This window comes from Sinocyclocheilus grahami, unplaced genomic scaffold, assembly GCF_001515645.1.
Source record: "Sinocyclocheilus grahami isolate Dianchi unplaced genomic scaffold, SAMN03320097.WGS_v1.1 scaffold1354.1, whole genome shotgun sequence".
NCBI lineage: Eukaryota > Metazoa > Chordata > Actinopteri > Cypriniformes > Cyprinidae > Sinocyclocheilus > Sinocyclocheilus grahami.
Genome location: NW_015506533.1, coordinates 125,189 through 137,701, shown reverse-complemented (window position 1 = coordinate 137,701; position 12,513 = coordinate 125,189). Strand labels below are relative to the sequence as shown.

The following is a 12,513-nucleotide window of genomic DNA, read 5'->3' as shown; positions in this document are numbered from 1 at the left end:
CACACTGCCAAGAAGTTCAACGAGAATGCATTAATGCAGAATATACATTCATTTTACCATAATGCAGGTCATTGACTCTTCTGAATTTATGTAAGACATTAGCTGGTAACATCACAAACAGGAACAGTCAGTCTGTTCTCTCTTTTAGTCGTCTGAATACCTGTGACATAAAGGCATTGTTCCGGCGCTATGGGGGTCTTGTTTGTCCCGGTTAGGGTCACGGATGAAAGCTGGCCTCTGAATCTCTGCAAAATACAGAAAGCGTGCCAACGTGTGCCTCTGGACTTGAACTCTTCAGGGCTTAATACTAAGGGGCAAACCCTTCACTCCAGAATGACATACTGACTTACAGGAAAACATCATCCTGATTAAACTATTGAAATAAAGGTTCCAAAGGGCAATTTTGTAGCGATGCAATAGAACCATGTTGGGTTCTCCAAAGAAGCATTCAGGGAACAGTTCTTAAAAGAACCTTTTTTTGTAACTGTAAGGAACATTTGGTGCAGGTTCCATGGATATTAAAAGTTCTTTATTTAACAATCAATAAAGAACTTTTATTTCTAGGAGTGTGAATGATAGTTATTCTTATACGTGGGATTAAAAATAAGTTATTTCGTAGAGTGCCAAGCTGCTGTTTTCCGTATAGTGAGTCAAAGACCAGGCTGCCATTTTCCACACAGTGCCACAGTATCATAAATGTGCATTTCATGTCTTTTGAAGCTGTACAATGGATTTGAGGAACGGAATGAAATGCATATTATTTCTATTTGAAAAAAAAACTTTTACATCAAAACAATAACCGCTGTATGGCTTTTGAAGACATGGAAAATACAGGTGCATCTCAACAAATTAGAATATAGTGGAAAAAGTTCTTTTTTTTTGTAACAAGTGAAACATTCATATATTCAAGATTCATTGCATGTAAAGTAAAACATTTCAAAGGTTTTTTTTGCTTTAATTTTGATGATTGGAGCTCATGAAAGTCAAAAATGCAGTATCTCAAAAAATTTGAATATTTACATTTGAGTTACATTAAATGACCATCCCTACAGTATAAATTCCGGGTATATCTTGTTCTTTGAAACCACAATAATAGGGAAGACTGCTGACTTGGCAATGGTCCAGAAGACAATCACTGATCACAGAAGGTCATTACTGAAAGGGATGGCTGTTCACAGAGTGCTGTATCAAAGCATATTAAATGCAAAGTTGACTGGAAGGAAGAAATTGGGTAGGAAAAGATGCACAAGCAACAGGGATGACCGCAAGCTTGAGAATACTGTCAAACAAAGCCGATTCAAACACTTGGGAGAGCTTCACAAGGAGTGGACTGAAGCTGGAGTCAGTGCATCAAGAGTCACTATGCTCAGACGTCTTCAGGCTACCAGCCACTTCTGAAACAGAAACAACGTCAGAAGCATCTTACCTGGGCTAAGGAGAAAAAGAACTGGACTGTTGCTCAGTGGTCCAATGTCCTCTTTTCAGATAAAAGTAAATTTTGGAGAGGCACAGAATACAAGCTGCTTGAAGTCCACCAGTGTGAAGTTTCTGAAGTCAGTGATGATTTGGGGAGATGCTGATTTCCTTTTCCAGCAGGACTTTAGCATCTGCCCACAGTGCCACAACCACTTCCAAGTGGTTTGCTGGCCATGATATGACTGCTTTTGATTGACCAGCCAACATGCCTGACCTGAACCTCATATAGAATCTATGGGATATTTTCAAAAGAAAGATGAGAAACAGTGGATCCAACGATCCAGACGAGCTGAAGGCTCAATAGTGCCTCAGCAGAGCCACAGGCTGATCGCTTCCATGCCACACCTCACCGAGGCTGGAGTTTGTGCTAAAGGAGCTCCGACCAAGTATTGAGTGCATAAATTAACATACTTTAAAGAACTTGAACTTTTCTGTTTTGCAAATCCTTTTTTTGATTGATCTTAGGAAATATTCTAATATTATGATACTGGATTTTTGACTTTCATGAGCTGTAAGCTCTAATTATCAAAATTAAAACAAAAAAAAACTTTTGAAATGTTTTACTTTACATGTAATGAAGCTAGAATATATGAAAGTTTCACTTTTTGAAATAAGTTACAAAAAAAAACTTTTTCATGATATTCTAATTTTTTGGAGATGCACCTGTAGTGCACAAGTGTATGAACCATTTTTAAGGTGCTTTACTTTTACTGTTCTGAAAAAAAGAATACTCTGAAAATCTTTCCTTTTATTCTCCATGAAAGAAAGAAAATCATTTTGGTTTCCAATAGCATGAATTTTTACTTTTAAGTGAACTGTTCCTTTAAAAGTTTGGAGCCAGGAAGATTTTTATTTAGAAAGAAATTAACACTTTATTCAGCAAGGATGCATTAAACTAATTAAAGGTGACACAGATATTTAAAATCTTAAAAGAACAATTCTATTTCCATTCAATTTGTTTCCACAAAAATATGAAGCAAAACAACTGTTCTCAAAATTCATAAATTTTTGACGAGCAGCAAATCAGCATATGAGAATGATTTCTGAAGGATTATATTATGAAATAAGAAAATATTCATTTTAAATTATAACATTTTACAATATTACAGTTTTACTGCATTTAATCTGGGGTCACAAGTGATCAGTTTAAATAAATGCAGCCTTGTTGAACAAACGACTTCTTTCAAAAACATTTAAAAATCTTAACGACTCCAAAAATTCCACACTGTACAAAAAATAACCTTTAATGTCCTTAACTCATGGTTCTGCAGTAGGCTACTTTTTTTTGTTGTTGAATTATGTTTTTCAGTGTTCACTGCTGCAGTGTTTGAGCCTTTAACTGTTCAGCATTTTGCACGCAAGATGTTTAGATGCAATGTAAAATGTTTTAGCCTTGGTAGAAACAAAATTTGCACATTCTCAAAAATAACTGAACAGAAACACCCTCTGCAGTAGATGGAGGATAGTGTTTTATTTGCTTTGAGACTTGGTGTGCTTCTAGAAAAAGAAGCCAACTTTGCAAAGGCAGTAACAAGTTATAAGAGAACAAAGAAACTTTAGCAAAACCGACTAAGAACTGATAAAAGATGCAAATCTTCTGATATACTGTCGGGTTTGTGAGTTCTTGTCACTGGTTTTCATTAACTAAGGAGGCCACTGCTTCACGCCATGAAACCACAGGATGATAAAAGAAGGAAAACACACTTAACCAGCACGGTATAGTATGGTCTAATAGTCATCTCGGCTGACAGGTTGCAGTGTTTTTTCAGTGGATTTAAACAAGCTTCTGATCCTGTGTGTGTGCATTCCTGTGTTTTGATGCATGCAGACATTACTGCCAAATGATAAGAAGAACAGAAGTGAGAGGAAGAACAACGCATCTACATATGCTTCACAACCCAGAACCAGAAACAGACATCTCTCAAATAAATGCTATAGACTACGTGAACGGAAATCTATATAAATGCATCGCTTTAACTGCAAAAATTAAATTAGATAAATTGAATCACAATGTTTGTACACAGTAATTACATTTGGTTCACTGCAAATATTAGTCGATTAAGAATAAGTTTAAAGGCATAGTTCACCCAAAAATTTACTCACCCTTGTTTTTACAAGCTTGTATGTTGTTTGTTATTTTTGCATGAACACAAAGAGAATTTTGAATTGCATTAAAAGTCAAAGGTTTGGAACAGCATGAGAGTGAGTAAAAAAATGACAATATTTTAGGGGGTGACCTATCCCTTTAACTCATTAAATATGCATCCCCCCCCCCCACCTTCTCCTTGAACATCAATACTGACCAGGGCTGCCTTTCCCAAAAGCATCGTAAGCCTAAGTACATCATAGACCCATTGCCACCTATGGAGCTACTATCAATTTAGGCTTACGAGGCTTTTGGGAAACGCAGCCCTGGTAAATATCACTTTCCATGAGTTCTTTTCTAACAAAATTCTCTCACTTGCATTTGTGCTCACAGAACACACTACAACCTGAGGAGCCCGCACCATCTCAAGACCCCAAGTCTAGTCCACGTCTGTCCAGAGCCAGTGTCTTCATCTTTCAGTTATTACAGGTAACAGGTCCTCTTGAGTTTGCTCTCCCTGCCATAGTGCTGAGGTCTTACTGCAGATAGGAAAAAGAGCAGAGTCTTGCTGAGATTAAAAGAGATCCCTGGTGTCAGTTTGTCAGCAGGGTGGATAACAAGTACAAGAGGATGAACAGCAGTGAGCGTGTCCGCATTGTCAATGGAGGAAATCCATCATCAGTTTCCAGACCAGGTTTTGAAACGCTGAGGCCTGAGGGTAAGACTGCCCTCCCTCATCTTTACTTGTTATTTTCTAAGGAATCTTTGCAGCGGATGCCTTGTAGACAGGCTTCGTACTGCCATGGAAATGAAACCTGAAAATGTCAGGGAATTTGTAGAGCTTGTTTTCCAGAACTGAAAAATATGTAATTCATTAACTCTTTTAGTTATGCTCTAAATTGTTTAATCAGCCTTTTTGAGCACAATCCCCAAAAAATTATTTTCTAAATTGGTTAAAAGGAATGAGAAACCAATGCTTTCGTATTCACAGTGCCACTCGTGTCCATTTCTAGTGTTTATGCTGAATTATACTTGACATTTAGCAGAAAACCTCTGCTGGTGTTGGTCCATTGTGTTTTATCAAGTCCAAAGTCAATGCAGCCGTCTACCAGGCGATTTTGGAGCACTTTATGCTTCCATCTGCTGACAAGCTTTATGGAGATGCTGATTTCCTTTTCCAGCAGGACTTTAGCATCTGCCCACAGTGCCACAACCACTTCCAAGTGGTTTGCTGGCCATGATATGACTGCTTTTGATTGACCAGCCAACATGCCTGACCTGAACCTCATATAGAATCTATGGGATATTTTCAAAAGAAAGATGAGAAACAGTGGATCCAACGATCCAGACGAGCTGAAGGCTCAATAGTGCCTCAGCAGAGCCACAGGCTGATCGCTTCCATGCCACACCTCACCGAGGCTGGAGTTTGTGCTAAAGGAGCTCCGACCAAGTATTGAGTGCATAAATTAACATACTTTAAAGAACTTGAACTTTTCTGTTTTGCAAATCCTTTTTTTGATTGATCTTAGGAAATATTCTAATATTATGATACTGGATTTTTGACTTTCATGAGCTGTAAGCTCTAATTATCAAAATTAAAACAAAAAAAAACTTTTGAAATGTTTTACTTTACATGTAATGAAGCTAGAATATATGAAAGTTTCACTTTTTGAAATAAGTTACAAAAAAAAACTTTTTCATGATATTCTAATTTTTTGGAGATGCACCTGTAGTGCACAAGTGTATGAACCATTTTTAAGGTGCTTTACTTTTACTGTTCTGAAAAAAAGAATACTCTGAAAATCTTTCCTTTTATTCTCCATGAAAGAAAGAAAATCATTTTGGTTTCCAATAGCATGAATTTTTACTTTTAAGTGAACTGTTCCTTTAAAAGTTTGGAGCCAGGAAGATTTTTATTTAGAAAGAAATTAACACTTTATTCAGCAAGGATGCATTAAACTAATTAAAGGTGACACAGATATTTAAAATCTTAAAAGAACAATTCTATTTCCATTCAATTTGTTTCCACAAAAATATGAAGCAAAACAACTGTTCTCAAAATTCATAAATTTTTGACGAGCAGCAAATCAGCATATGAGAATGATTTCTGAAGGATTATATTATGAAATAAGAAAATATTCATTTTAAATTATAACATTTTACAATATTACAGTTTTACTGCATTTAATCTGGGGTCACAAGTGATCAGTTTAAATAAATGCAGCCTTGTTGAACAAACGACTTCTTTCAAAAACATTTAAAAATCTTAACGACTCCAAAAATTCCACACTGTACAAAAAATAACCTTTAATGTCCTTAACTCATGGTTCTGCAGTAGGCTACTTTTTTTTGTTGTTGAATTATGTTTTTCAGTGTTCACTGCTGCAGTGTTTGAGCCTTTAACTGTTCAGCATTTTGCACGCAAGATGTTTAGATGCAATGTAAAATGTTTTAGCCTTGGTAGAAACAAAATTTGCACATTCTCAAAAATAACTGAACAGAAACACCCTCTGCAGTAGATGGAGGATAGTGTTTTATTTGCTTTGAGACTTGGTGTGCTTCTAGAAAAAGAAGCCAACTTTGCAAAGGCAGTAACAAGTTATAAGAGAACAAAGAAACTTTAGCAAAACCGACTAAGAACTGATAAAAGATGCAAATCTTCTGATATACTGTCGGGTTTGTGAGTTCTTGTCACTGGTTTTCATTAACTAAGGAGGCCACTGCTTCACGCCATGAAACCACAGGATGATAAAAGAAGGAAAACACACTTAACCAGCACGGTATAGTATGGTCTAATAGTCATCTCGGCTGACAGGTTGCAGTGTTTTTTCAGTGGATTTAAACAAGCTTCTGATCCTGTGTGTGTGCATTCCTGTGTTTTGATGCATGCAGACATTACTGCCAAATGATAAGAAGAACAGAAGTGAGAGGAAGAACAACGCATCTACATATGCTTCACAACCCAGAACCAGAAACAGACATCTCTCAAATAAATGCTATAGACTACGTGAACGGAAATCTATATAAATGCATCGCTTTAACTGCAAAAATTAAATTAGATAAATTGAATCACAATGTTTGTACACAGTAATTACATTTGGTTCACTGCAAATATTAGTCGATTAAGAATAAGTTTAAAGGCATAGTTCACCCAAAAATTTACTCACCCTTGTTTTTACAAGCTTGTATGTTGTTTGTTATTTTTGCATGAACACAAAGAGAATTTTGAATTGCATTAAAAGTCAAAGGTTTGGAACAGCATGAGAGTGAGTAAAAAAATGACAATATTTTAGGGGGTGACCTATCCCTTTAACTCATTAAATATGCATCCCCCCCCCCCACCTTCTCCTTGAACATCAATACTGACCAGGGCTGCCTTTCCCAAAAGCATCGTAAGCCTAAGTTGATTGTAGCTCCATTGGTCGCAATGAGTCTATGATGTACTTAGGCTTACGATGCTTTTGGGAAACGCAGCCCAGATCAGGAACCAAAATAAAGTCTATTAATATTGACCAGAATCTGAAACAAAAGATACTACTCATGTTCAACCACTGAATCAGAGTCCAGCTGTACATTCCTGTGGTGATATCAATATGAATCTCCTTTCTTAAACACGCATCCGGAATGAGTGTTTCTGAAGCTTAAATACATCATCACAAAGCAACATAAACCATCAAGACTTTGTTTCTAAACGGGCTGTTTAACTCTCAGCCGACATTCATAACGGATCACTGGAGCAACATGGCGGCATCAGTTGTGACATGACCAGAAAACCAGAGAGAGGAGAGAGACAGCGAGAGGGGGGGGGGGAGTAAAGGTGTGGAGATGTAAACACCAGAGGGATGCGTGCATCAGGGACGAGGGATGTGATGGTGTGTGTTTGATCCGTGGAAATCATTTCAGTCACTTCTTGGGCGGGCTGTAGGGCTCCAGCAGCTGCTTGGAGAAAGTATTGACCTTGTCCGCTCCTCGAACCTCGTGAGGCAGCAAAGGCAACTTTACTATGTGGAAATCTTCATATAAATCCTCCATCTGAGAGAGAGAGAGAGAGAGACAAGGAAGAGAAAAGACAAGAAAAAAGGGAAAGACAGGACAATAGAAGGGATGAAAGAAGGAAAAGGATAAAAAAAATTGAAAGGATTAAGAGTTAAGGAAAAACAATGAGGTAAAAGAAGTGGGAAAGGAAAGGAAATCAAAGGAAAGGAGAGGAAGCAAAGGAAAGGAAGGAAAAGAAAGGAAAGGAAAGGAAGGAAATCAAAGGAAGGAAAAGAAAGGAAAGGAAAGGAAGGAAATCAAAGGAAAGGAAAGGAAAGGAAAGGAAAGGAAAGCAAAGCAAAGCAAAGCAAAGCAAAGCAAAGGAAAGGAAAGGAAAGGAAAGGAAAGGAAAGGAAGCAAAGGAAAGCAAAGGAAAGGAAAGGAAGGAATGGAAAGGAAAGGAAAGGAAAGGAAAGGAAAGGAATGGAAATCAAAGGAAGGAAATCAAAGGAAAGGAAAGGAAAGGAAAGGAAAGCAAAGGAAAGCAAAGGAAAGGAAAGGAAAGGAAAGGAAAGGAAAGGAAAGGAAAGAAATCAAAGGAAAGGAAAGGAAAGGAAAGGAAAGCAAAGGAAAGCAAAGGAAAGGAAAGGAAAGGAAAGGAAAGGAAAGGAAAGGAAAGGAAGGAAATCAAAGGAAAGGAAAGGAAAGGAAAGCAAAGCAAAGCAAAGCAAAGCAAAGCAAAGCAAAGGAAAGGTAATTTTGCTGACGTTTTAACTCTTTCCCCTCCATTAACGGAATTTTCCGTAATTTATGAGACGCTTTCCTGCCATTGACAGAATTGTTTCAACTTTTCAGGTTGTCACTGTTATATGCATCTTCTGAAAGAGTACTGAATGTCTGGATCAAAGATGTAGAATCAAGCAATCTCGTATGCAAGCAGAGGTTTATGTAAACTAATGTGGTGTTCAAGCAATAAGCATAAGCAAAGGAAAGCAAAGGAAAGGAAAGGAAGGAATGGAAAGGAAAGGAAAGGAAAGGAAAGGAAAGGAAAGGAAAGGAAAGGAAAGGAAAGGAAAGGAAAGGAAAGGAAAGGAAAGGAAAGGAAAGGAAAGGAAAGGAAAGGAAAGGAAAGGAAGCAAAGGAAAGCAAAGGAAAGGAAAGGAAGGAATGGAAAGGAAAGGAAAGGAAAGGAAAGGAAAGGAATGGAAATCAAAGGAAGGAAAGGAAAGAAAGCAACGGAAAGGAAAGAAAGGAAATCAAAGGAAGGAAAGGAAAGAAAGCAACGGAAAGGAAAGAAAGGAAAGGAAAATTTTAAAGAAAAACAAGAGGAAGGAAGAAAGAAATGTACAGAGAGAAAGTAAACAGGAGGAAGAAAGGGAAGAATAAAACATTAAATATTAAGGAAAACAGAAATAGGGAAAATAATTGGGGGAGGATAAAGAAAAATGTAAAAGTAGAAAGGAAAGAAGAGGAGGAAAAAGTGTGAAGAAAAAGAAAAAAGTAAAGAGAACAAAAAGTATGGAAAGGTAGAAAAGGCAAAAGAAAATTAAAAAAGGAAATTATAAAAGGAAAAGAGAAAGAGAAAGAGGAAAAGAGAAAGAGAAAGAGAAAATGGAAAGGAATAGGAAAGAGCAAGGTACGGTGGGAAAATAAAGTAAAAGTAAAAGTATAAACACCAAAAGGAAGAGGAAAAAGAAAAGGTAAAGTAGGAAAAGGGTAAAGGAAGAAATAGAACAGAAAGGAAAGAAAAGAAAGCAACGAGGAAGAGATTGAAGAAATTAGATTTGATTTTTAAACTCCTGAAGGTACAATAAAATATAACTAACGTAAATTATGCATTGGTTCGATCTGAATGACATTATTTTTAGCCTTTATTATGATAGGATAGTGTAAACACACAGGAAGCCAAGTGGGAGCGGGAATGGTCCTCGAGCTGGGATTCGAACTCGGGACGCCTGTAACACAACGGCGCTAACACAACGGTGACATTACATCTTGCAGATAATGTTTCACTAAAAAGATACTGAGACCAAAGCGGCACAGTAAAGAACCTCCACTGACAGACACTTTCCTTCTTTCTACTAAGACTAGGAATCTTGTCACAGGTTTCCGTAGCGTATAAATGCAAAGTCATAAAATGTCATTTGTCTTAACTGGTCACACACACACCTGGTCCAGATACTTGGACTGAATCTTGTGTCGGGCTTCACACATCTTGCAGGGCCCTTCGCTGTCAGGGAAAACCAGCTGGTTGACGATAATGTTATGCGTGTCGATGCGACACTTGGCCAGCTCCTGAATCAAACGCTCCGTCTCATACAGAGACAGGAACTCTGCGATGCACACGCAGATAAACGTCGTCTGCTCCTGTATGCCAAGCAGAAATCAACATTTTTCATCTTTCTGATCAGGCATTAACAGGGACCACTGAGGCGTGACACTCACCGGGTCCTTAAACTGCTCGCTGACTGAGCGGATGACGGGGAGCGTCTCCTCCAGTTTAGACGCCAGCTGATCTGCATTCATGTCTCCCAGGCCCAACATGTTACACATCTGCAATGGTTTGACAGGAAGTCAAATTGTTTTTTTTGTTGTTTTTTTATAAACATTCACACTTTTTCTATAAACTTTTATACATTTCTCTACTCGTATATTCCACTATTCTCCAGTGCTATTTTACAAACACAGCAATTCCCAGAATGCAGTGCTGATACCTGTGAGATGAAGGGGCTGATCTGGTTCTTGATCTGCATGAGGCGGCCCAGTCCTCTCTCCACGATGGTGGGGAAGTTGAGCAGACGCAGAGTGTGTCCCGTAGGGGCCGTGTCAAACACCACCACCGAAAAATTCATGCCTTTCACTAACCTACACAAAAACAAGAAAAAAAAAAAGAGAATGGGATAATTGAATAATTTTTTGTATTACTAATAAATTAAAATAATACAATTAATACGTTTTATATAAAATATATATTACTTATATTACATAATAATATACATACATGTATATATATATATATACATATAGATAACTTTATTTTTTATTTTTTTATTTTGGACACTAGCAGTCAAAAGTTTGAAATAATTCAGATTTGAAATATGCTCACCGAGGCTTTGATATCACAGGAATAAGTTACATTTTAAAACTGATTAAAATAGACAAAAATCTCAAAATATTACTGTTATTAAAACATTAAAAAAATAGTATTATTATTATAAATACTTGAATATTTGAGAAAGAGAAATTTAAAAAAAAATTAAATTGGCATATTCAAATGATTTCTGAAGAACCAAAGTAACTGTATAAATGTATTTCTACTATTTATTTCTATAATAATTATTATATTAATAAATACATCAATAACAACAAGCTAATGATTATATACACCACACATATTTTATACATATTTTTAAATAAACAACATAAAAATGACTGTTGAATGTGGGTGTAAACAGTGACTGTGGGTGGTTTGCCATCTAGATGTGGAAGAGTGTTACTGCATTAAAAGGCCAAGATAAAACCCGGTTTTATTTACAATTTTTTTATTACTGAATTATGTAATTCATTGCACACTTTTATCCTTGTCTTTTGGATGCTTTGAAGGAAAGTTTGTAATGCTGTGATTCATGTGGTTTCATTCTTGACTTACAACTCTTTATCAAAGAAGTGTTTGAAATGCTAATGAAGGCTCAGACCTCATCTAAACACCCCTATGACTAGAGCTTTTCAAGACGATGCCGTTTAGAAAGAAATATTGCATCGTGAGACTATTACAGTGCAATATGTTCAATGCAGGAAGCTGACTGAGTCCGACCTCATGACCTCTGCGTAGCTCATGGCCTCGTCGATGCCGGGAAAAGCGCTCATGGCTTCCTGCATCATCTTCTTCCCCATACTGAGCATGTTGTCCTCCTCGAAGAACTCATCGGGGAGCTCCGCCACACCCAGACTGGGGTCGATCTCCTACAGAGCGACACAACGATGGAGAACAGAGTCTTACCTCATGTACATCATCACCTAAACACGATTATATAAAGCTAAATTAAACACGGGTATATTGAACTACATCTCAAAGAATAGAAACCTTTAAACCAGATACTAATACATTGTTTGTCCAAGTTTCATCTTCCCCTTCCTTTTTTCTTGCAACATCTTCACAGTCATAACGAAAAAGGATGTGATTTATATTTCTGGCAAGAACAGCACAAGTTCCTGAAGTGAATCTCACATGAGTTTATGCTCATTTAAATTGACAATATATTTACAATTGACTAGATATTTATAGATTCAGTATAAAAAAGCTAAAAGATGCAGTTTAATAGAACTGCTTTTCTGTGACAATTCTTTCACACTGGTGTGTATATGGACTGAGCAAGTCATGTTGGTGAATGTCATGGCACTGTTTTTAGTGTACACACAGCATTTAGTGCAAACAGTGTGTGCTGTTGATTAGAGCCCGACCGATATGGTTTTTTTAGGGGTCGATACCGATATTAGGGAGTAAAAAAGGCTGATATCGATATATCAGCCGATATTCTTTGTGTATATTATAGTACAGTACCAGTTAAAAGTTTGGACACTTTCCCATTCGTGTGTCCAAACATTTGACTGGTACTATATACACACACACACACACACATATATATATATATATATATACACAGTATATATAGAATACAGTATATACATAAACAGAATATACATATACATAAACACATTTTTTGCAATGATCACTCAAATGTGGTGATCAAACACTTATAATGACGTGACAAAGAAACGTAAAGAAGGCAGGGAATTTAACAATTTAACAATAAACTTTATTATCCAAAATGAGTCTGACATCAGAGCACTGAACAGTAAAGTTGAAGTTTATTCAACTTTAATTCAATTCAATTCCATTCCAATTTCACTTCGGAACATTCATTCACGGAATTCGTCTTCACACACAGACGAAACTTACTAGAGAAGTGTAAAGT

At 36.8% G+C, this 12,513-nt stretch overlaps 1 protein-coding gene across 1 annotated transcript in view; it reads right to left on the bottom strand.

Annotated features, from left to right (window-relative positions):
• Positions 1 to 6,131: 6,131 nt before the first annotated feature.
• Positions 6,132 to 12,513, bottom strand: part of LOC107569530 (ATPase asna1-like) — a 14,453-nt gene continuing 8,071 nt past the window's right edge. Inside the window, exons 4-7 of the mRNA XM_016255651.1 lie at positions 10,252 to 10,402; positions 9,983 to 10,090; positions 9,707 to 9,904; positions 6,132 to 7,594 (exon numbers count right to left, since the gene is read on the bottom strand). Of these exons, the coding sequence (XP_016111137.1) occupies positions 7,466 to 7,594; positions 9,707 to 9,904; positions 9,983 to 10,090; positions 10,252 to 10,402 (586 nt within the window). The 3' untranslated portion in view covers positions 6,132 to 7,465. The remainder of the gene's footprint in view (positions 7,595 to 9,706; positions 9,905 to 9,982; positions 10,091 to 10,251; positions 10,403 to 12,513) is intronic.